General features: G+C 42.3%; 1 protein-coding gene across 1 annotated transcript in view; it reads left to right on the top strand.

The window, feature by feature from the left end:
- DCBLD1 (discoidin, CUB and LCCL domain containing 1) overlaps positions 1 to 14,436 on the top strand; it is a 47,371-nt gene extending 32,935 nt beyond the window's left edge. Inside the window, exons 7-15 of the mRNA XM_040060675.1 lie at positions 674 to 714; positions 1,986 to 2,201; positions 3,245 to 3,369; positions 4,954 to 5,101; positions 5,182 to 5,298; positions 6,762 to 6,852; positions 7,849 to 7,898; positions 9,419 to 9,538; positions 12,012 to 14,436. Of these exons, the coding sequence (XP_039916609.1) occupies positions 674 to 714; positions 1,986 to 2,201; positions 3,245 to 3,369; positions 4,954 to 5,101; positions 5,182 to 5,298; positions 6,762 to 6,852; positions 7,849 to 7,898; positions 9,419 to 9,538; positions 12,012 to 12,529 (1,426 nt within the window). The 3' untranslated portion in view covers positions 12,530 to 14,436. The remainder of the gene's footprint in view (positions 1 to 673; positions 715 to 1,985; positions 2,202 to 3,244; positions 3,370 to 4,953; positions 5,102 to 5,181; positions 5,299 to 6,761; positions 6,853 to 7,848; positions 7,899 to 9,418; positions 9,539 to 12,011) is intronic.
- Positions 14,437 to 22,954: the final 8,518 nt, after the last annotated feature.

Raw genomic sequence — 22,954 nt, 5'->3', positions numbered from 1 at the left:
CAGCCAGTTGGAGTCATTACTTCTGGAATGAAACCTCAGGGGCATCTCCTTGGGAATTAGAAACTGGCTCCCTGAGGGGCCAAGGAAAACTCAGCTTTCCCTTAGAGTGGTGATTTTATCTTGTCCTGCACTGTGCAGGGCTGTGTGGAGTGGCCCAAGAAATTCCCTGCTTTTTCCCTGAAGCAAAACAGTCCGTGCCAGAAGGAGGAAGAAAGAGGGGGCCATAGATGTGGTTAATGGAGCGTAAAGAACCATTCCTGATGGGAGATGTTGGCCATGGTTATAACAGAACTGTTTCCCACCAAGATTAAGACAAGAAGGAGTAGTTTTCATCCCATTTTCATCCTGTGACACACATGTAGCCCCAGTAGGAATGGCCAGAACTGGTGTGGTTTAGTCTCCATCATGTGTAACTCTTTCACAAGCAGCAGGAGTAACAGGGTGATGCAATGGGAAATCACTTTAAAGCTTTAAAAAATGCTCAAAACCATAAAAGAGTTACCTGAATTCAGTCACAGTACGAGACTCCTAAAGGGGTCAGTATCCAGCCAGCAGAGAAGGTGGCTGTCTGGCCAGAGATATTTTACTGGATAAACAGCGATTCTGAAGCTCTACCTCGGCACTCTTGTGACCACCTCATGAAAGGCTGAATTACCTTTTTCTTTTTTTACAGTGGTTCTCTATCAGATAAGCGGTTTACATTTACTTCAAATGGTAAGAATAATTGCTTTGTTTTTAGCTATTTAAATATTTTCTGTAAAAGTTTTAAAAAATAATCAGGAGAATGTCAGGCTGTGTCTAGGAAGGATATTTTAGGACAGCAGTTTTTTAAAATTGGCAAGTGAATAAAAAAATTGAAGGGATGTGAAGCGAGCTAGAAAAAAAACACAGAAAACAGAATATGTGTGGTCATACGCACATAGATGAGCAACAGAAATAGTATTCTGCTGTTACATTTCTGGTGCCAGCATATGAAAAATGACAAGCAGATAATCCCATTTTTATGCACTTTAGGCCACAGAAAATGAAAGCAGTTTCTCTTCAGACATTTGTAATTTCCATCTTCATCATACAAATGGAGAAAGAAAACACAGGAGAAATGAAAATATATTTATATTGCACTGATACAGAAGGAGGTTTTGTTTATGGCTTTCCAAGATGCAAAACCCTCTTTTAATCTGTCAAGCCATTCATTTGCATAAAACACAGCAAAGGGCGGGGGGGAAGTTCGCATTTGTTCATTTGAATTATATTTTGCTCATTTGAGATAAAATCATTTACTATTCTACTGAAAACTGTAGAGCATGTATAGGCCTTTGAATCTGCCAAGGAATTATTTTTAACTTCATTGAACCATATTCCACTGGCCTGTTTTCTCTGAAGAACCTTGATGTGCAGAGACTTTGTGGGTTCTTTGGTGGAGTTTGTAGTACTTACTCACAGATATTATCTTTGTGATATCACATCTTGGCAGAAGTATCAAGGAGCTTTTCTAATGAGTAACTTTCCTAGCCCTAATTGCAGGTGGGAATCATGAAATATTTACAGTAAAGTATTCCTCTCGGTACAATGCCTTCATCTATGAAATGTTTTGTACAGAAGAATTAGTTAATGCCAATCTCAAAACATAAATATTATGTTTCAGAAGGAAAAATTTAAAAATAAAAAACGTCTTCACAGGAATGAGACAAAAGTGCAGAGATTAAAAAACTAAATGGCAAAAATAGCAGAAGTAGTCAGAAGGTGTCATGTATGTAGGAGTTAGACTGGTAAAGGATTGGGACTGCAGCGCTCTGGTACTGGATCATACACTACAAATTGACTGGTAAACACCATAGCTAATGGAGAGCACCAGGCTAGCACTAGATTCAGCAGCGTCTGACTTTGCTGTTGTGGGTGGTCTTCAAATGTTGCTAGCCTAATATAAAAATATCCTGTGAAAATGCAAAATAACTCCTTCTGCCTGTCTGTGTGGGGACTCCTAGGCTGCAACAAATCTCTCAGTCTGGAAGAGGGATTCCTCTCCAAGAGCCAGGTTACTGCATCTTCCTACTGGGAGGAGACCAATGAGTTTGGGCAGCTACTCCTGTGGTCCCCAGACAGGGCTTGGCTACAAGTCCCGGGATGGTCTTGGGCCTCTAACCACAGCAGCAACCGTGAATGGCTGGAGATAGACCTGGGAGAGAAGAAGAGAATAACAGGTATGTCGCTCTCTGGTTATCAGAAGGGGGTGTTTCAGCTAGAGAAGAAACTGAATGCAGCTGAAAAGCTGATGGTGAACTAACGCAACATTTCTTTTGTTAAATGTGATGGAATGTTCTGCACTCAGGGATATTATTTTCCTATTTAAAACATCATGGCTATTTACAAGGCTGGTCGTCCTACGGGGATATAGGATTGAACTCCACTATCACGCATATCTCATCCGTAAACGTGATGACGAAACAAAATACACAGGGAGCAGTAGAGTCTGGGTGGATGATCTGGAATCAATAGGAAACATGGAAAGGTGTAAAGGTGAAAGAAATTCCTGTTTCCATCTCCTGGTTTAGTGGTAAAAACGTAAATTACAGTTGCTGCTAAAGATGTAATGATGGCAAATACAGACCAAAATATCAAAAAGCAATTTTCATTTTGGAGTCACAGGATTATAGAATGAGTAAAATTGGAAGGCACCACAGTCAGCCATATGGTCCAACCTCAAGCAGGGTGCACCTAGAGCACACAGCACAGCATCGTGTCCAGGTAGTTCTTGGATATCTCTAGTGAGGGAGACTCCACAAACAACTTTGGGCAACCTGTTCAAGTGTTTGGCCACATGCACAATAAAGAAGTTCTTCCTCACAGTCACATGGAACTTCCTGTGCATCAGTTTCTGCCCATTGCCTCTTGTCCTGTTGCTTGGCACCACCCAGCAGAGCCTGGCTCCATCCTCTTGGCACCCCCCTTCAGATACTGATTTGATGAGGTTCCCTCAGTCACCTCTCCTCAAGGCTGAACAGACCCAGCTCCCTCAGCCTTTTGTGCTCTGTTAAAAATATCCATTGCTCTAAATTCACAATGTAAAACAGATTTCCATTCTTCACCCAACTTTTAAACTCAATTTCAGCACAGTTTGAAAAAGAAACTAACACCTTGATGACCAAGTTTTCCAAATTGTTTTGGCTTCTGTGTTTGCATTTGAAAATGTTCCATTAAGACAGGCATATAGCAAATGAAAATGTTTCTTGCATTTTCCTAAAAGGGATTAAGACCACTGGTTCTGGATCCACAAATTTCAACTTTTACGTGAAGACATTTACAATGAACTATAAAAATAACAACTCAAAATGGAGAACTTACAAAGGGATTCTGAGCAATGAAGAAAAGGTAAGGGAAAGCGGGAAGGGTAGGAAAACACAAAACAATAATGTGTATGCTGCCTTGACATTGAAGGGCAGGCTTTCACTCTCAAGAAAGATTAGGAGTTTCAAACTTGTCTAGACTTGGGCTGTCTTCACCAGTGTAATTTATGGCTACAGAGTAGATAGTGAGCTTGTCGAAACAAGGAAGTTTTCCAGGGATTGGTGAAGCTGTGGGACACACACAGGGAGGCATGTGTATGTCTGCACCCTTCTTTAAAAAAAGCAGTGTAATTGGAGCTGTACAGCAGCTGTTGGGGCAGGCCCTTAGCTCAGCTTGGTGTTTGGCCGTGCCAGAGATGCTGTTGGTGTGGCACCAGCAAAGCTGAGGGTCAGCTCCAAACACATTGGGATGGTCAATCCACATCCCCTGACAAATGAAACAATCCCTCGGGTGAAGGGCAGAGCTGCTGGTGGAGTTTGTCTGAAAATGTTTTCCCCTGAAAACCTCATGTTTCCTTTCAAACAAAAGAAATCCCAAAAGCCTTCTTCCCTGTCCCCACAGTGTTCAAAGTCAGACTTCCTTCATCATTTCTGAGAGATTTCAGCTTGCCTCAGAAGAGGGCTCTACCTGGTCCTCAGGCCTGATGGCAGTTTTCGAAAACTTGGCAGAGCTGAAGAGAGATTTCCTGCTAGCTCTGATTTTCTTAGTTTGCATGGCAAGGAATTCCACTGCCCAACATTAATGGGGTTAATATTTTTTAAAATGTTAAATTGAGGGGATGCTGGCCCAAAGAGTGCCAAATCAGCCTACTAGTGGGTGACCTGCAAAGGCTAGCGCATTTAAAATGTGCAGGCTTGCAGTTTCCCACAGCGACTTGTTATATACAAATATCCTTTAAAAGTGTTATATATGATCTTAGTTTCAGCTAAGTTGCATGACAGAACCTGTCCCATCAGAACCCCATGTGGCCTGGCATTTTATCTAAGATACGCTGAGCTCACTTCTCTATCTCATCAGGCTTTTAAGTTTTCCTAGATCGTGCTGAAGTATCTCCAAGAACTAATATTGCAAGGACAATATTAGTGTTCTGCACAAGGGCCTGAGCTGATTCTGGGAAATACTGTATAAGTGCAGTAACAACTGTGTAGTTAATAGTCATTCTTCAAGCTTGATATAGAAAACAGGCCATTTTACTAAAATGCCTAGAAATGGTTCACCTCTGTTTTTCGTTTTTGTGTTTCTATCCCTTATTTCCAGGAAAGAGTGCTGCAGTGCTGTTAAATAAATAAAATAAAATAAAATAAAATAAAAATAAATAAATAATAAAAAAAATTATAGCAGTATACCAGCATACATTAACTGGAAATTACACAGTATTGAAACAGCAATAATCTTTCTCCTCCAAGCTAACAGAAAAATGTGATCATCTGGCATAACTAAAAAGATTATTTATTTCCAGAACTCTCAGTTCTTAAAATCTTGTGTCTGAATCCCAGGTTATCAAGGTGTTAGTCTTAGGATGGGAGTCTTTGAAGTTAGATGTCAGGAGCACTTTGAAGAAAGAGACTTTTAAGACAGGGCAGACCTTGTGTGCGCCTTTCGTTGCAGGTATTCCAAGGCAACTCCAACTCTGGGGACGTAGTGCGCAATAACTTCATCCCTCCAATAGTGGCCCGTTACGTGCGGATCATCCCTCAGACTTGGAACCAAAGAATAGCACTGAAGGTGGAGCTGATGGGCTGTCGAATAATGCCAGGTATGGGGTAAGCAGTGCATGGTGCCTCTGAAGCCCACTGTGCTGCCCCAGTGCCACTGATGCCCCCTTCTCTCTTGCAGCTAACAGTTCCTTTACGCATTCAATGTGGCAGAAACCGAGTCAGAGCACGGAAACCTCCCTCGGGAAAGAGGACAGGACTGTTACAGAGCCCATCCCCTCTGAAGAAACTAACTTGGGTAACGCTACCTAGTGCTGCATTTTCTCTAGGATGCATCCTGCCTTCAGCCCCGTCTGAGTGAACTTTAAACTTGCTCGCAAATCAGAACTTTTATTTTCCCTTCAGAATTTATTAATGACAGAGAGAAGAGGGAGGAGCAATAAGTTCTTTTTGTCTTATGGCACAGAAAGAGATTGAAAGCCTTAATTTTCCTTGATGTGTTAAACATTGGGCTTTGGTTTCCCTGTCATTTTGGTTGATTTGCCATGCTTGGTGGGTGGCTCAAGGGAATACAGTGAGCACTCAGCAGCAATTTTTGGGAGAGTTCTTCCTCGCTCTCATCCTGTATTTTAGAATCTTTTAGTATGTGAAGTAGTTGTCTCACAAAAGTGTTATCTCTCCACACAACCATGACTCCTTCCAGAGCGAGTTCCCAGCTGAAAGCAGCATAGAGTAGCGCCTGATTGTGTAATTAAACACTCTTCCACAATGCCTGTGTTTATGGGGGCTCAGACATCCTTAATTTGTGTAATTCTCCCTGAATTTGCAGTCTTCATTCTTTAATGTTGTGGAGCTAACTTCTTAGACCTTAAAAAGCAAACCAAGAAAACTTGGTGCTTATACTGACTGCTTGGTGGGCTCATAGCCAGGCAGGAATTCCCAGACCCAAAGTACCAAATGCTACTACCCATTAGGTAGCTGATAATTGTAGAAATGCCTCTGTGAAAGAATTGGTTGTAAGAAGCAATCAGTGGAATAAAAAAAAATTCTGAAGCTGCTTGCCAAGAGCAAGCAAGCTCAGTTCATCTGTGCAGCAGTATGAGTAAACCATATCCATGTTCACTGCAAATGAAATCTACTGAGATTTCATCTGCTAAATTGTAAATACCCTGTGGACACTTCTACTGCTTTATTCTCACAGCTGGCAAGTATCTGTAGAAACAGGGAATGGCACACTCCTGACACAAGAGCCACCCCACTGCTAATTTTCAAATCCCTGCTCTAAAGCATGTTGTGTTAGAATTTAACAGTGGCTAAACAGTTTTTTCCCTAGGTTCCCTCATGGAAATCCTTGAACCATTTTGACTGAAATGTTTCAGCCAGTTCAGCATGAGCCAGATACTTGGCATGTAAAATTGCATGTTTATAAGCAACTGCAAACAGAGTGTGTATGAGTGGCTTTTTAAAAGTCATCTAGTGTGTAATAAGAAAGAACTGGTCTTTGTAAGGATGCGTGTAGATGCCAAGTCAAGTGTAACCCTTGAGAAAGTATATTCAACTATTTTGTTTCAACATTGTTCCACACAGGTACATGGCATCCAGCCATAGCTGAGGAGTGGTCTTTTAGTTTTACAGTTGTACATCTTCATGCTCTCTTCAAGAAGCATTCCTGCAACATTATCTACCTTTTGCTGCAGTAAAAGTCATCAGCTGTAGAGTAATTTACCTTTTAAATTTTATCCCTCCTTTTTTCTCTTGCAGGTTTAAAGCTTACAGCTATAATCGTCCCCATCTTCATCGTGCTGCTTCTGTTCTTGTTCTCTGCAGTTTGTATCTGTGCAGCCCTACGCAAGTAAGATACTGGTTTTTGTCAAAGGAGGCATTTGTGGGTATCTAGCTAGCATGTCCAACTCCATGCCCTCTTTCCAGAGCCTCCTTATCAGGGAGCTGGGAATTGATCCTGTTTGTCGTTCTTTCTTTTAAGTAGAACTCACCTGTCTCTGTAAATTGTATTTCTTACTGTATGCCTCCCCTAGTCAGAGAAAAATGAAGGTAAAAGCAGGTCAGAACTGTGCATAACCAGCTGTTCTCTTCACCCTACATATACCCGCAAGCATTGAGGTGTAAAGCAGTCAAAGGCAGGATACTTTCCACACCAAAGCCAAATAAAAATTCAGTGAAGGGAAGATCTGAGCTATTTATCTGTATCATTTTCTTTTATTTCCCTCCTGTTGTGTTTTTGCTTCCCAGTCCCTTAAGTCTGAGCACTTAACCTAGCAGGCTGAAAGCAGAGCTCGGCTCTGTGGCGACATGCACATACACTGGTGTAAGCAGCTAACACTGAGCTGTTCCATCTCACAAGACTGTGGACTGGAAGAAGTACTGCTAACTGTGCTAGATCCCCATTCCTATGAACCTGCACTTGCATGTTGAACCAGGAAATGCTTCTGTCAGCAGGTTGGGATCAGGAAGTGTAAGCAATGCTCTGGTGATGCTGCTTCATCACCAGTGATACTCAGCTCTGCCCTGGCTTCCCAATAAATCTATAAAATTGCCAGAGAATTCAGAAGAGCAGACCCAAACACAGCCCAGAGTGACACATAGACAAACTGATGAGTGCCAGACCCAGAAATCTGAACATCAGCACTCACAACTTACACACAGATGGAGAAAAAAAAAAGTAAAAGTGCTGATTTGCATACCTGATGCTCTAGTAAACAGCGACCTCCAGGAACTCAAAGTGAAGCCTTGTCCTCAGCCACTAAGTACAAAGGCTCTGCTGGAGCTAAGGCATGAACCTGAAATGCTGTAAGTACTGATGTTTATAAATCCTTTCCTCTCCTCACAGGCGAGAAGCCAAAGGACTTTCCTATGGATTATCCAGTACTCAGAAATCAGGTTAGTGGAGAATCCTGCACTTTGTCCTGTCCTGTCCACTGGGCCAGCAGGAGGGGGTTTATGCAACTAAGCATTTAATGCTTGTGAAATAGCATTCACATTTCCTCATTCAAATTCACCTCTTCCTACAAGGGAAACAGCAAATGATAGTCCCACTTGTGTCATCCTAGCACAGTGCCCTGAGAAACAATATAATTTGGTTTCTATGACAGAAAGGCAATTAACAAAAGATCTATTATACAGAGTGCATAAGTTAGCATGTAAGAGTACTCCCAGGTGCCCTCCTTTTCCTTCCCACTTCCAAAATACCTATTTTGCAGAAAATTGCTGCTTTTCTTTTCTTTTCCCCACAGCAGAAGGGATTGCCTTTCTCTAAGAGAGCAAGGGATAATCATTTTTTATGGCTTTAATATTTTCTTCTCACTGCCCTCCCTGGCTGAAACTGTACTTATAAAGCCTAACAACAGTGAACTGTATTTGTTGAGGAATTGGCTTGAGCACACTGCTTTAGATGACTGCGATGAAATATTTGCTTTGTCTTGTTCAATAACATTTTCTGGAGTGGGGTTCCCGTCAACTTGACAGTTGAAGTGTTTTTCCTGGCCAACAAGTTCTGTAGAGGAATATCCTTTTGAAACTCAGCTTTCCATAAAAAACCCAAACCACTAAGCACTTCATATGTCTCTTGACAAGTCTCTTGCAATAGCTCAGCTCCAAAATTTCATCCCTCAGCAGATGCTGACGTCAGTGAAAGGAATGCTGTTACTGACTGCAGCTCGCCCTCATTAGAAAATTAATTTGTACTTAACATCATATTTGCTAATATGATTTTTCAAGGTCACATCATAATCCTTTCTCACTTGCTAATGAGGACAAATCCCAAGAAATTGGAGGTATCCTCTTACCCAGTCAATTCATTTGTTGTATGTCTGCTTCATAAATCAAGCTCCTAAGCCCTTGTGAACGAGGCTTGGGGCTTAGAAAGCTGTGAGTCAAACTCACCTCTCCACAGACCTCCTGGTGCAGGCTCCAGCAAGTCCCTGGCACCGTGGATTTTTTTCTTTTCTTTCTTACAAGGATGTTGTGAGAACAAGTTAATTGATGAGTGCGGGTGCTCAGATACCAGTGAAATGGAAGCCACACTAATCTACTGAAAAAAGGAGAGATTTTAAGCATTCTTTTTTTCACATATTCAATGCCAAAACATAACTGACTTAAAGTTGGTATTTTATCAATATACCAACTTAAGGCAACACTGTAGGCACCTACAGAGTTTGAGCCCTTCTTGCCAAAAAATCTTATATAAACTTGGAAATCCCAGTTGATGATTCACTTCTTCCTTCACCCTCCATATTTAGGGGGCTTTTTTTAAACAAACAGCCCATTTTAGTCATGTTTTTTTAGCTATTTCAATATACTGACAGGAATGAGTATACCAAAAATTAAACTTTCTGGTAAGTCTTCTGATTCTAAGCATTTAACTTGCTGATAAGCCTTCTATTTTTATTTCTTTTTCATAGGTTGCTGGAAACAAATCAAGCAGCCCTTTACCAGACATCAGTCAACTGAATTTACCATCAGCTATAACAACGAGAAGGAGACACCACAAAAGCTGGATCTGGTCACCAGTGACATGGCAGGTAAACAGCTAATCCCCCTCAGTTGCATCCCTTTTGCTCTGTGTGCAGACAGTAACAGGGAGAGGGATGGCCCAGCAATGTTACAGGTTTCACCTCTTTTGTAAGCTGAGGCTCAGGAATAGATTTATTCATGTTCCTCCCAAATGTATAGTAAAGCAGATAAATACATTAGGGAGGGAAAGTCCCACTATTTTGGACTTTTGTTTTCTTGGAGTTTTTGGAACAATGTCCTGACTCTGAAATAGTTACAGCTGAAGGTAGTGATGGAAGGCATGGATGAAGTGCAAGAATGTGCCTAGGGTAGGATTGGTTCCCTTTGCTGACTAATGTATGTGTTTCTATTTAAACACAAGTGTCTCTGGAAATTGAACAAAACACGATGCCCCTTGCTGCCGAAATAGAAAAATTACTTAGTTGGTTTATGGTGGATTTCATGCCTAGCTGGAAGTTGTGCTGAGATCCCTGTGAAGCTTTCCTGAACTATCTTGGAGATGAGGCCTCCAGAAGAGGAGGCAGGTAGATGAGAGAGAAGAAGAAAGCCACCTACAGCATTTCTCTTCTGTGCTACCTTGGCTCCAGGTCACTGTTTGGATAGAGCAAATCCCAGTGAAAGAGCATCAGTACTATTTGCACGCCAAAGGGATGATTTTTTAATTCATCCTCTTAGCACATCTTATCCCAGCCTAGTCTGCTCTGTCTGGTAAGGCTACTGAGACCAGCCATTTCACAGGATCAGTGATCAGCACTCTTGAAGAAAGATTAGTTTGCTGTTTGCAGCCTCCAGACCTTAGAAATTCCTTAGAATTTCTTCATTGTGTTTGGCAGAGAAATACATTTAAAAACAAATGAATGGTTACTGTAATTCCACATGGTGCTCCTCTCAATATCTTTCAAAGACAGTTTACAGAAACTTTCAATATAAATATGCAGAGACCTATAAAGCAGTTTTAAGGAAAGAGAATGAATAAAGGTTGCTCACAGGATATGGTTATTTGGTCCCCTGGCCATGTCTGAGAAGTCTTTGCTCTCTCCACCTTCTCCCCCTGCTGTGTTTGTGGGAAGTCTGAACTCTCAGCCTGGCTCAGGCATATTCCCAGCCTTAGCATTTTACCTGCAGTCTCCTTAAAAATAAAAACCATGAAATAAGAACATGAATGCAACCTAGAAATGTACCATTTAATAATGTAATTGCAGGGAGCACACGATTTGCACATAGATTATCATGCTACATGAAATTCCCTCACTTCAGACCCCCAGCTGCCTGCCGGTTCCCAGAGGCAGCCAGGAGGAAGTCAAGATGCTTCATCCTGAGCGAGAGAGATTTCTGGGGATGGCGGCAGTGACGCTGGGGAGAGCTGCACTACTTACTTAGTGAAATATCATAACACCTTCACCCTACATGCTGAAGTTTGGGAGGCAGCCAGAAACTGCCAAAAAGATTCACAGGACATATGGGATCGAATTCGCCGCTCATGTCAGATGAACCGCGATGCCAGAACAGAAACCAAGCTAACTTCTTCACGCCTGCATGAAAACACGATACTTTAGCAGTGTCATTTACTAGAGCTGTTCAGGCCACCGTATGTATCTCTAAGAGATTGTCACCAGCGGCAAAGCGAGAAAGTTAGAGCGTTCACTTGTCTCATAATAGTATTACTTGTTTTTTCACAAAACCTTCTCGTTCAGATCTCCTCACACGGCAGCCTGGCACCTACCTTAACCAGAGGTGCAAATGCGCACTTCTCGAGGCCATATTTCCTCCATCTCACTCCTTGCTCCTGCTCAGGCCACTTGCCTTAGGCCAGCTCTAACCCCGCCATGCCCCTTGACTGGGTGACCGCCCAGTTCCTCCGGCAGCACCGTTCCCGCTTCTCCCCCCAAGCTCATCCCCCCTGGCACGCCTGCAGCCGTGCTGAGCTGGCTTAGCACATTTCACGCTTCCATTGACTCTCTTGGCTGCCGTTTTCCTAACTTCATCCTCCTTGTCAGTCAGCTACTGTGAGATGCCTTTTAAATAAAGCCGGCTCGTTAAGAATCCTCTAGGCATTTTAATTATTCCAAAAGTGGAGCACTCATTTTGGAGAACTCGCTTGTGGATCTCCATGCAATGTCCTTTGTCCAGCTGATTGCTAATATTTTGTTGACCTCACTCTTTTTTAGAGCTTTCAGGTATACTCCAGAAATGTTAATTTATTTGGGAGGGTAGGTAGGGAGAGGGAGGGAGGGAGTAGAAAAAGAGGTGGCAGATTGCAGCTTCTCTGTGGAAGAGCTTCTACCATGTTCTGCAACTCTTGCTTGCTGAAGAAGGTTACAGGATTGGTGTCGGGGAAAGATTTCCTCACATCCCCGATAACCACAGATTTGATACAATAACAGAGTAGTTTTTCAACATAAAATACCTATCTATGCATAAGTATTATGTGCATAAGATAACCGGTCTGTGCCTTATTGAGCATTTCATGCTTCCTTTTAGATTATCAGCAGCCTCTCATGATTGGGACTGGGACGGTAACACGTAAAGGATCTACTTTTCGCCCCATGGACACCAAAGAGGAGGGAAGAAGGGGGAGTTCTGAATTCAAAAATCACTATCACTGCCCTCACAGAGCTAACAGACACGAATACGCTCTGCCCCTGACCAGCCAAGAGCCCGAGTACGCCACCCCCATCATAGAGCGGCACATAGCAAGAGAAAGTAATTTCCCCTCTGAGAACGGCTACAACGTCCCTGTCGCCTCATCTCAGATACATTCCCTCACTGCTGGCAGCTTCTCCGGTTCATGTAAAACCGACACCAGGAACGGAGACTATCAGACACCCCAGAGTGTCATAAACTACGACAAACCCAAAGTTAATGGTGTTCTGACCTCCGTGAGCCACAGCACAGACTACCAGAAGCCCCAGCACACTGCTCTCGGGGGCGAGGGTTACTCCACGCCCAGAGACTGCCTAAAGCCCATAAGCCAGACAGCAATGACAGCTCTCTTGTGATTTGCCGAGCAGGAGCGGCACGGTGCGCAGGAACGTCACTGCACAGCTTTCTGAAGTGAAAACAGAGTTTGGAGGGGCTCTGCTGTGGGAGGCAGAAGGCAAACAAGCCCTGTGTACATAATATTGCTGTCTTGCTGGGTTCTGACATCTGAAGAAAGCATATGCTGTTTATCACTGTTTATAGCAAGAGAGATGTTATCAGTGAAGACTGTACATCTTATTTTCTGTAACTGATCTCAGTGCTCCATTTGCAATGTGTGCAATCTGTACATAGCTTTTATTTAAGAAGAATTTCTTAGGTTTCCCTTTCACCTGGGGTTTTGAAAGGATTGCAGGAATGCCTATTTAAGAAAAGCAGTCCTCTTTTTGTGTCTCTTACCTGCTGCTGTACTGGCAGCTGTAAATGGTGTATCTTATGGTTGTGTTGATTCATCTCCTTTCCTATGATAACTGAAGATAGGGCTGTAGTTCTCACTGGGAGGATAGAAGTTAAACTACTTGCTGCATAATGTGCATGAGAGAAGGCAGCTGAGTATTTAAATACTGTGCTCAAACACAACTTCCCAGCTGCTTTTTTAGCAGCAATTCTCACATGCTTGAATTTGATTAGGCATACAAGCTGAGCCCTTCTAACTTGCAATTCATGTTAGAAAACAGGTAGAAAGGCTGAAACTGGTTTTGGGCTCAAGCCATGGTTATCACTCCACAACAGAAGAAAAAACAAAACAAAACAAAACAACAACAACAAAAGAACAAACAAACAAACAAACAAAAAACCAAACAAAAAAACCAACAAACAAAAAAACCCCACAACCAAACAAAACCAAACAACATATCCAATACCAGTTAATCTGGGGAAGTTCTTTTAATTTTTTTTTTTTTTTTTTTGAAGTGTGTGTGTAACACAAATGTGAATTTACAGCTAAGAATTCAGTGCTGTTCAAGCCCTAGCTGATTCTTTTGCTGCTAAACTATAAGGAAATTTGTTCCTTGGCTCATAGCAGCAAACTTCCTGAACTCTTCATTTCTCCACTAGGTATTTTTCTGTCTTACAAATTTAGTGTAACATTTCTGTTGGAAGTATTGCAACTAACTAAAACAGAGTGTGTGTGGGGGTTACTGTTGCAGTTAAATTTGCAAGACAGCAGATCAGCACTGTTGTTTTCTAATAGTTTTTCTTTTGCAGCTAACTTTGCAGTTCCATTTTCAGACAAACTTGAAAAAGCTTGGGATTGGGTGCAATGTATCGCACAGTAGCTGCCTCCTCTTCCAGCAGGGGCAGCTTTGGAGCAGAACAGCTTCTGGTCGTGGCTGGGACCGTCGGTCGTGGCTGGGACCGTCCACTGCCCTTCTACCTCCAGTGCTTGGGGCATTTCTTTGAATTCACACCCTTGTCCTGAAATGTCAAGAAGCGATGTACCTCTGTGAAGAGAGAATGGTGCTATACTCGAAGCACCAGGTTGGGAAACGAGACTAGTAAAACCTGAGCTCCGGGAAAGTCGCTCTTTGAAGGCCCTCCCTTCATTTCCTTGTACATAAACGGGATGATTTGCAAAGGACGCAACAAAGATTGGTCGGTCTGTTTGCAGAGTGCTTTCAGATCTCTGGTGCTGTCAGAGGACGGACTGGTTGCTGTGGTACTGCTCACAAATACTGCTAACTCCAGCCAGAGCCGAACTTAGGGCAGGCTCGGAGCGGGTTCTTCGCATCCCCTTGGTTTGCGGCCTCAGGCGGCGCCGTTCCCCCGCGCTGCCGCACCGTGCATGCGATTCCCGTGCAAAGAAGGAAGAGTCGAGGTAACCTCGCAGCCTTCCTGTGTTTGCTGTCAATACAGTTTCTGTGAAATGTCTAAAACACCTCAGGTCCTGAAGTGAAACAGCAGCAGCCTGTTTGTTAGACCGAGCCGGGCGGCGTTGTTTACCTTCTGTTGTTTACATGTCTGTGTAAATAAAGAACACTGGTATTTGTAAATTAGCCACACAGGCCTGCCACTTCACTCGGTGACTCGATCATCGCTGCACGCCCACTCCCGCCACACACCCTGCAGGGTGAGAAGGAAGTGTTCCTTGCGCCCTGCAAAAGTGCCAGTTGCGCTGCTGAAATTCATGGCCCGGTGTGACAGGCTAAAAAAAGATTCTCTCAGTGCCCCATTTAGTCCAGAATTTCTGTCCATAAGCTCTAGAGAAGAACTCATAAACAAACTCCTGCGCCAAACCCCGCTGCTGGATGCATATGACTGAGGAAAGGATGAGGATGCCCTCCTGATGAGCTTGAAACCAATCCTCTGCCCACACAACTAATTAGCCTGACTTGTCACTTGACAAACAAGTCAGTAATCAGGCCTACTCCCCACCTAATGAGGCAGCGAAGTAACACAGCAATGCAAGGGGACAAGGCAGCAGATGACACTACTTGTATTATAATGAACTTTTTGCATATTTCTGCCACATGCTTGGCACATCTGCAGCATGGTACAAGTGTCAAAAGCTTCTTGGCAGCATCTGCCCATTTCTGCTGTCATTCAAACCCATCTTAACACAGCTGATTTAGCCTAATGGAAAGTTTGGTCTCAATTTGCACCTTGCCTTCATCCCCAGCCCCCTCAAAAGAAACCAAACAAACCCACAAAAGTGGCTTAAAATAGATCCCCAAACATCTTCAGCCTCCCTTCACAGCGGCTTAGTGCTGACAGGGACAGAGGCAGCACATGTCCTGGTCACTGCCATGGTGCTTCCTGGTTCACATCTGAGGGACTGCTGAGCATGGTCAACACTAAAAGCCTCGGGCCTCTCCACCTTGCCCTAGGAAATTTTTGGCAACCCTAGCAGCAGATAGCAAGAGAACTTCTTGCGTACTATGTCTCTGTATCCCAGTGGTGGTAGAGATACAAAACCCTGGTGTAGGAATGAAAGAGGATTGCCTGAATCTTACCAGTGCCTGTGCCCATACTCCTGTCCATCCTTTGAATGGCTTTTTACATACTGAAACATCAAACTCCAGCTTGTCTGCATCCACCTCTCCTCACCGCCAAAGCCAGATGCAGGTATACCATAGGCAGCCTTATAAAACATCAGAGGTTTAAAAGCCTCAGTTCCACGGTGAAGGTTAGACTATGCACCATTTTGAGATATTTCCACACTCAGAAGGCTTGTTAGCTCTGGATCTCTCTCCAGCATATCTAGAGATTGTGTGAGAGCAATCTGATCCTCTGATCAATGGAGACTTTCAGTGCCGCTTTGGTACCAAACTTCTTCCCTGAGCAGGCACTCCCAGTGGGTTGGAACAGTAAAACCAAGTCAGAGTCCACAGGAAGTTTAAATATTAACTGCTCCTGGCACTTAGGACCTGCCTGTCCCATTGATATTGACAGCAGGTGGCTGACTTTGCTGGGAACAGGGGCACATCTGACCGAAGGAATCGAAGGAGGCGGCTCTTGAGGTAAGAAAGTGTAAAAAATGGTGTCAGCTACCTACAACTCAAACCAAAAAATGACAGCATGCATTTCCAGCTGGTGCCTTATATTTAAAACACAAAAAATTTACCAAAAAAAAAAAAACAAAACAAAACCAAAAAAAAAAAAAAAAAAAAAAAAACCCCACAACAACAACAAAAAAAACCAACTACAATAAAGGTTCCAAAATTACCACAGCAAAACCATAGGGCATTTTCTTTGCCCTGACCTCCTTAGACTGACAAATAGAACACAAATTCTTATTTCTTCTATCAAGCACCTTTTTAATGCATACAAAAGCATTTTTTTTCCTATCAAGTGTATTTCTAAAGAATATTTTTCTATTTCTTTTAGTTGCTAAGCATCAGATATTTACCTTAGTACCTACCACAATCTTACATCTAACAGGCAATAGATTAAAATTAGCCCTAGACTGGAATCAGGGACTGGCTCAGGCTATGTCCTGGTTAGAACATCACCTGCTCTCTTTTTATGATCCTTGGCTCAAGAGCCTGGACTCACCTCCCTCTCTGGACAACATCCACAGGGTGGGTTCAACCAGTTCAGTAGCCCACTCATTACAGCAGCCTGCAGAGATGGGGGCAGGCAGGGAAAGCCCTGAGGCTGATCTGCACCCCTGGCATGTGAGGAGTATTGTGAGCACCGAGCTAAAATGCAGCAGTCACAGCAGTGTCTCCAGCACCCATGTGTAAATGACAGATCCCTGCCTCCTTATTTTAAAAAAACAGAGGAGGTTGGATTCCAATCACTCGAAGCAGCTTGTGAATCCCATGGCTGGTCTGCATTATTGGCATGGCTAAAACCTAGGAAGATAAAGTTGTTAATACAGACTTCCTTCAGATTTTTCCCACTGACTGCCAGAGAACTGGCAGTCCTTCACTCCATGGGTAGATTTTAGTGGAACCCCGTCTGAAGCAAAATAATTCCCCACCCAGGATGGGAATATCAGGCTATAGGTCCCATTACAGAGCAGATACCTAACTGTGCTTACCTGTTTGGTAGATCACTATCATTAAAAAAAAAAAAGAAAAAAATAAAGAGAGTTCTAAGGAGGGAGTCTGTGGTCCCACAGCAGTCCTGCAGGATCAGAAGCCCACTGAAAAGTAACCTTGTAGAAATCCATCTGTATTCTTCTGTCCACCCACTCTCCTAAATCAGGTTAGCTTTGCTCAGCAAGTGGGCTTCTTAAAGACTCCCCAGCCTGTAATCAGGCCAGACCAAAAAGGAATTGCAAGATTATGTTGTTGCATTCCTTTTTCCTCATTATTTTCCGTAATAAAAATTGTGCACTGCCCTTTTCTTTGCAATGTCAGCTATGATGTGAGTTTGTACTGACCTCCACTGACCTCCACCTCCAGCCTCCACTGTGATTAGTACAGTGTGAAAGCAGAATTTACCATTTAATTTGAAACCCATCAGTTTTGTTGATACCTACACTGAAAATTACTCTGCCATAGCTGTGTGGGGTTAACAAGACTACCATTGCAATGCCTATGAATTATTGAAGATAGAGTGAGTTTCAGAGAACATACTTATTTAAAAGGAAGGTGCCATTTCTGTACAATCAGTTTCAAACCTAAAATAGAAACCTCTCCTGAGGGCTTCCTTTTTTTGAAGCCCCTTCCTCCCCCCGGTACAGTCCTACTATCAATCCATTAAGGACATGCGACAAGGAGTCAGATAAAGTATTTCTAAACTAGATAAAGACAAGAGGGAAGACATCCTTAGTTGGAGAAAATCCATGCTACCCGTGATAAGGAGGATGCCTCACATTTGACTTTCTGTGCTATCTCATTGTATAGTCTGGACATGAGAATTTGGAGACTTTTTTCATTGAAACACCACCAATTTGTTTAGGCTTTGCCTCACATTAAGTGGCTGTAAGTCCTGAAAAACCTTTGTCATGTACAGTAGGCAAAGGTTATTCAGTAACCTCTTGTCCTGGGCAGAGTTAATTCATTACTTAGACACTCACAACACAGCTACTGCTCTGCCATGTGACATCCAAGAGACTATCATCCTGTTTATTTTTGTATAGTCACAAGTATAAAAAAGAAAAATCCAGGAAGGAGACCACTTAATCAAGTTAAAGCACAACATAATTTTTTACCATAGTAAAAAATAAAACACAACAAGTATGACATAGTGGTGTTACTAAGGTATTTGTGCCCTGAAAAATCACCCTGAACAGACCTCAAGAATCCATAATTTTGACTAGACCAAAATTTTTAACAGACTTTACTGGAAAAGCTCCCTTAATGTATTAGTAATTTGCATTATTGGCTAACCTAAAGAGAAACAGTACCCTAAATACCCAGCATTTCCTCCTACTAAATCTGAGCTACTAAAAAGAATGAGAAAACTTACAAACATAACTAGTTATTCAAAGCTTGTAACATTCTCTCAGCCAAATGAGATGACAACAGACAATAAATAGACTTAAAAACACATGTATGTTGCCTACTAGAAGGCAGGCAAAAAGGTAGGGAGGGAGCCAAAATTCTAGGCTTAAAAGAAACAGCAAGACCGATTTAAAACAAGCAATAAAGAAACACCCAGCAATGGGTGATGCCTGAGCCATGACAGGGAACTTATCAGAAGTCTTTCCTCCATGAGGAGTGCCAGATAACAGAGAAGATGGTGATGCTGCCATAAAACAAGAGGAGAAAAGAGCCAGAAGGAAATAATACCACCCGCCACCCCACCCCTGGTCTGAACACTTTAACCCCCTGAGCATATACTAGAAACCAGTCTTCACAAATGTGTTTTGTGAATCTTAATTTCTCTGGCCCAGGCAAACACCATTTCACAGATGGGCGAACTGAGATAGACAGATATGCTGCCACCTGTCCAGAGCTGTAGCAACAAATCAAACCTATCCAAAAATGCAAAGGCCTCTGAAAACACCAACCACAAACCCGTGAAAAGTCCTCTGTCGAGCAGGGAAAGACAGGGGTGATAAAGACTAAGACGAGCTAGCAGACCTCACTTGAAGAGGCAGCTTTTCTTCACATCTATGGCTAAGCTTTTTATCCTTAAGTGACACCATCTGTTCTGACAGACAGTTTTATAAAATTTGAATAAGGTGACCTGGATAAAGCATGCCTGTTATATGGAAATGCCAGTGTCATACGTGGATGTAGAAAGGTTGTGGATGGTTCACGCATCAAGCACTTTCAGTGTCTCATAAAAGGCCACACTAGCCTTTTCTGACATGCTGCAACACAAAGCCAGCCGTGCTTTTGATAACAGTGCTGCAATAAGTTTTCTACTATCTTATAAAGACCTTGCAGAGAGCATTCAGACCCCTTTAAGGTAAGTATTCAGGTATATAGGTAACATTTTAACATATGGTCCATCCTCCTCTATAACATAACCGCATCACTGTACAAGGACTAGCACCAGGGACATAAATGTCTCTGCTGACATATTGATCACCTGGTTAATGACAACAAACATGGTCTGCAGACTGGACCATCATTTGGTGGTCTTTGGAAAGGAGCACCAGTAGAGAAAAGACAATGGTGGGTCAATGTGAACTGACACTCCTCTTTCTCCAATCAAGAGGCTTCTATCTGAACCTGGATTAGAGCAAAACACAGTTGTCATCTCCTTTTTTCCCGCTTCTCCTGACCTGAGGTGACCACGGGCAGTCTCTGCTCCAGCACAGATTCCAGATTCAAAAGATTCAAATGTGACAAGGCTGGTTCTGTGTCATGGCGAAGGGCACTTGCAAAGTGCAGGTAGGAGTATTTCTGAACCTACCTGGCATCTCTCTTCATGTTTTATCAGTGCATTCGGTCCCTTCTTTTGGAAAGCCTTAACCAACCCACAAACAAGAGCAAAAACATTTCACTGCTTGTCTCTGAGCTTGTAAGAGAGCAGAGCACTCATTTTTTAAAGTAGTTGATGGGGATAATCAAGTGGTTTTTACCAAGTCATGAATGCAGAACTGTAAGTAATTATACATGTCTGTGTTTATGTGTGTTTGGACATATGCTTCACTGATACAGAGGACAATTTTCAACTGTAATATCTGCCATCTGCAAACTACTTGCTACAGGATGTCAATTATTTATGATTACATGTTTCTAGAAATAGTTCTAATGAATTAAAGTTTTACTTTTTTTTTTTTTTAATTAAAAACCACAAACAACCAACCAACCAACCCACAAAAAAACCCAACCCATGAAACAGTAGGTCCAGTTTCTCAGAGATTCGTTGATGCTGAAGATTGGAAGGAAGCTGCTGCCCCCTCTTGGCACCACATACAAATGCAAATACTTTGAACGAAAAAGAAGATTCTGGTCACAAATTGCAATTACTAAGTAATAGACAAGTTTGGACATGGAAAACAGCATAAAAACTGACACGGCCCCAAGTACGCTTGCCTACTTACCCAGACCACTCAAGACAACACCATTAACTTAGTAAGATGTGGAGGTCTTAATACATAAAAATGCTATGTCTTTAATTTTAAAATAAATGTTAGTAATATGTGACTTAGGTTTAAAATAACATTTCAAATATTTAAAGGAGCACCCTAATTCTGCTGGCTTCCTGAATTGCCTTATAACACCCCACATCTCTCACAAATTAGAACACCTAAACTGCCACTCTGGATAAAAAAGGAAGATCAAATAAACAGGAAAGCCTGCAGCAGCACTCGATTGACAGCTACACAGAAATCCCCATTTATCATATATAAAGTCAATTTCTCAGTTCCAAGCCCAAACCTGCCACCCTCAGAAGCTGAGGGTACCCATTGCAGGGTCTAAATTGTAGCACCTATGGGGAATCCCTTTTCACAGGACCACAAACTACCCTGCAAATTATAAAGTAAACCACGAGGAACTGGTGCATTTATGGACATAACTCAAAGGCTTCACTTCTACAAGAGGATCAGCATGGGCAGCCTAGAGCAATCTTCATCCCCGACCTTTAGCAGAAGAAGAGTCAACACTGGCAAACTGTCTACAGTTTGTTCCAGCAGGGATTGAATAGGGACAGTCCACTTCTTACTGGAAGGGAAAGTGTTCAAGACAAGGACATTTCCAGCAGTGCAAGACCAGCAGACCAAATATGTAACTATTCCAGTTCAGCAGCATGATATGAATGCTTCCATTCCCCTAAAGAAATTGATGACAGACAGAAACACTTGGACAACAGCAAGTAAAGTAATATTAGAAAAAATATTTTCATGGGAATCTGACTTACTTCATTTGACAGAAGTATTATCTATGCAAATATTGAGACAGTTCACCAGGAGATTAAGATTTAATCAACAGGATTTACAGAGATTTACAGATATATTTGAAGACTTGCAGTTTTAACAGAAAAGTTACCAGCTGTCCCCCAAGCACCCCTGACTTCCAGCACTACAGGCAATCAAAACATGTCTGTGAATGCCTGTACTTTCACTTTACTTGTATTTACTTGTATTTCCTTTACATTCACTTTACTTGTATTTAGTTGTATTAACCTCCTGATTGAGACCCAGCCATTGAAAACCAGACAGCCAGAGCTGATGGCCCCACAAATGATGCAGGAGAAGCTGGGAAGCTGGCTAAGGCTGCACTGCTTATGCATTTCAAAAAGGAATTTTGAAGAAATACAGAGTGCCAAAAAACCTGAAGGGAATTGTGATCACTATCTCCAGTAAAAAGTTACATAGAAAAACTGTAACCAGTGCTCCTGGGATCAATACATGCATTTTTAACACATCTCTCATAGGGGACTGGAAGACCATATTCCTGCAGGGCCTTCAAATCATTGGCAGCTCCAGTGCCTACCTAGGTACCGCTGGGAAACAGAAGACTTAGCACATAAGACAGAAGGCTGACAAAGAGACACCAAGTAATTTGGACAGCTGATTGAATCAAACACTATTGTATAGAGTGTGGAAAATTTACGCAAGTGACTTAAAAGTTTTCACCTAGGAATTGAAAATCCTTGAGAAGTGCTACTTGGCCTTTTTCAACCGTTTGACTGAGAAGCATCACGTCCTGCGCAGAAGCAGGCATCACGAGCAGACTCCAAAGTACTTCTGTGGAAAGGGAACACCAGGTGAACAGAGTAGCTAGAACAAGGCTACTCTGAAGCATTAAAAGTAACAAAAGAAAATCTATGAGAAAAGAAAACCCAAAGAAATTGAGTATTTGTTTCAAATTTAGCATGTTTTCCACTTCTCAACTCCTTGCTTCCCTTACAACTGTGAAACTTCTAAAGAATTGGGTCCTGTTGGAAGACACACTGGACAATGCGATACTTTCCAATTATTGCAGTGTAAGCACAAGCTTATAAAGGCAAACTTGAAATGTTAGCCCATTTTTTTTTCAGGCCACTAAGCTGAAGTTTTATTCGGCAAAAAGACTTCTTACGCATCCTAAGTCGGGATGCATTTCTCTTCTGTCATGTGAGGGTCTCTAGAAAAAAAAATGTAGAGGACTATTCAGTGACCACAGTCACTGGGAGCAGCCTCTGAGCTCCTTCAACAGGACACTGGAACACCAAGAAACTTTGAATGATCTTCTCTAACCTCAGGTAACATAAAGAAGTAATTTTTTTTCTCCTCTTTCTATCATCTTCATTCATTGCTGCCTCTATTCCTCTGCTTGTTTTACAACAGCTCAAGCTGAATTTCTCTCCTTTCCCTCTTCCTTCCATCTGCTGAAGTCACCCATATCTAAACCCTCCTAAAAAATTTAGAGCTAAAAAGTAAATAGTTAACAGTTTCAGCCCTCACCAATTGTACATTCTACATCTTTTCATCCAACATGACTCAGCCTTGCCTATTGAGACTGTTCCTACGCTCACAGTTTTCTGCCCTCTGCTTACACGCTCCCAATAAATCCTTAAGCGCTACCATAATTATACTACTACTGTTACCACACCATTGCCTTTCACTTGAGCTCTCTGCTCATTCAGATGAACTTCGTGCTTTAGGGTGAGAT

The sequence above is a fragment of the Hirundo rustica genome, chromosome 3, assembly GCF_015227805.2.
Source record: "Hirundo rustica isolate bHirRus1 chromosome 3, bHirRus1.pri.v3, whole genome shotgun sequence".
Taxonomy (NCBI): Eukaryota; Metazoa; Chordata; class Aves; order Passeriformes; family Hirundinidae; genus Hirundo; species Hirundo rustica.
This window is presented reverse-complemented; position numbering and strand designations above follow the sequence as displayed.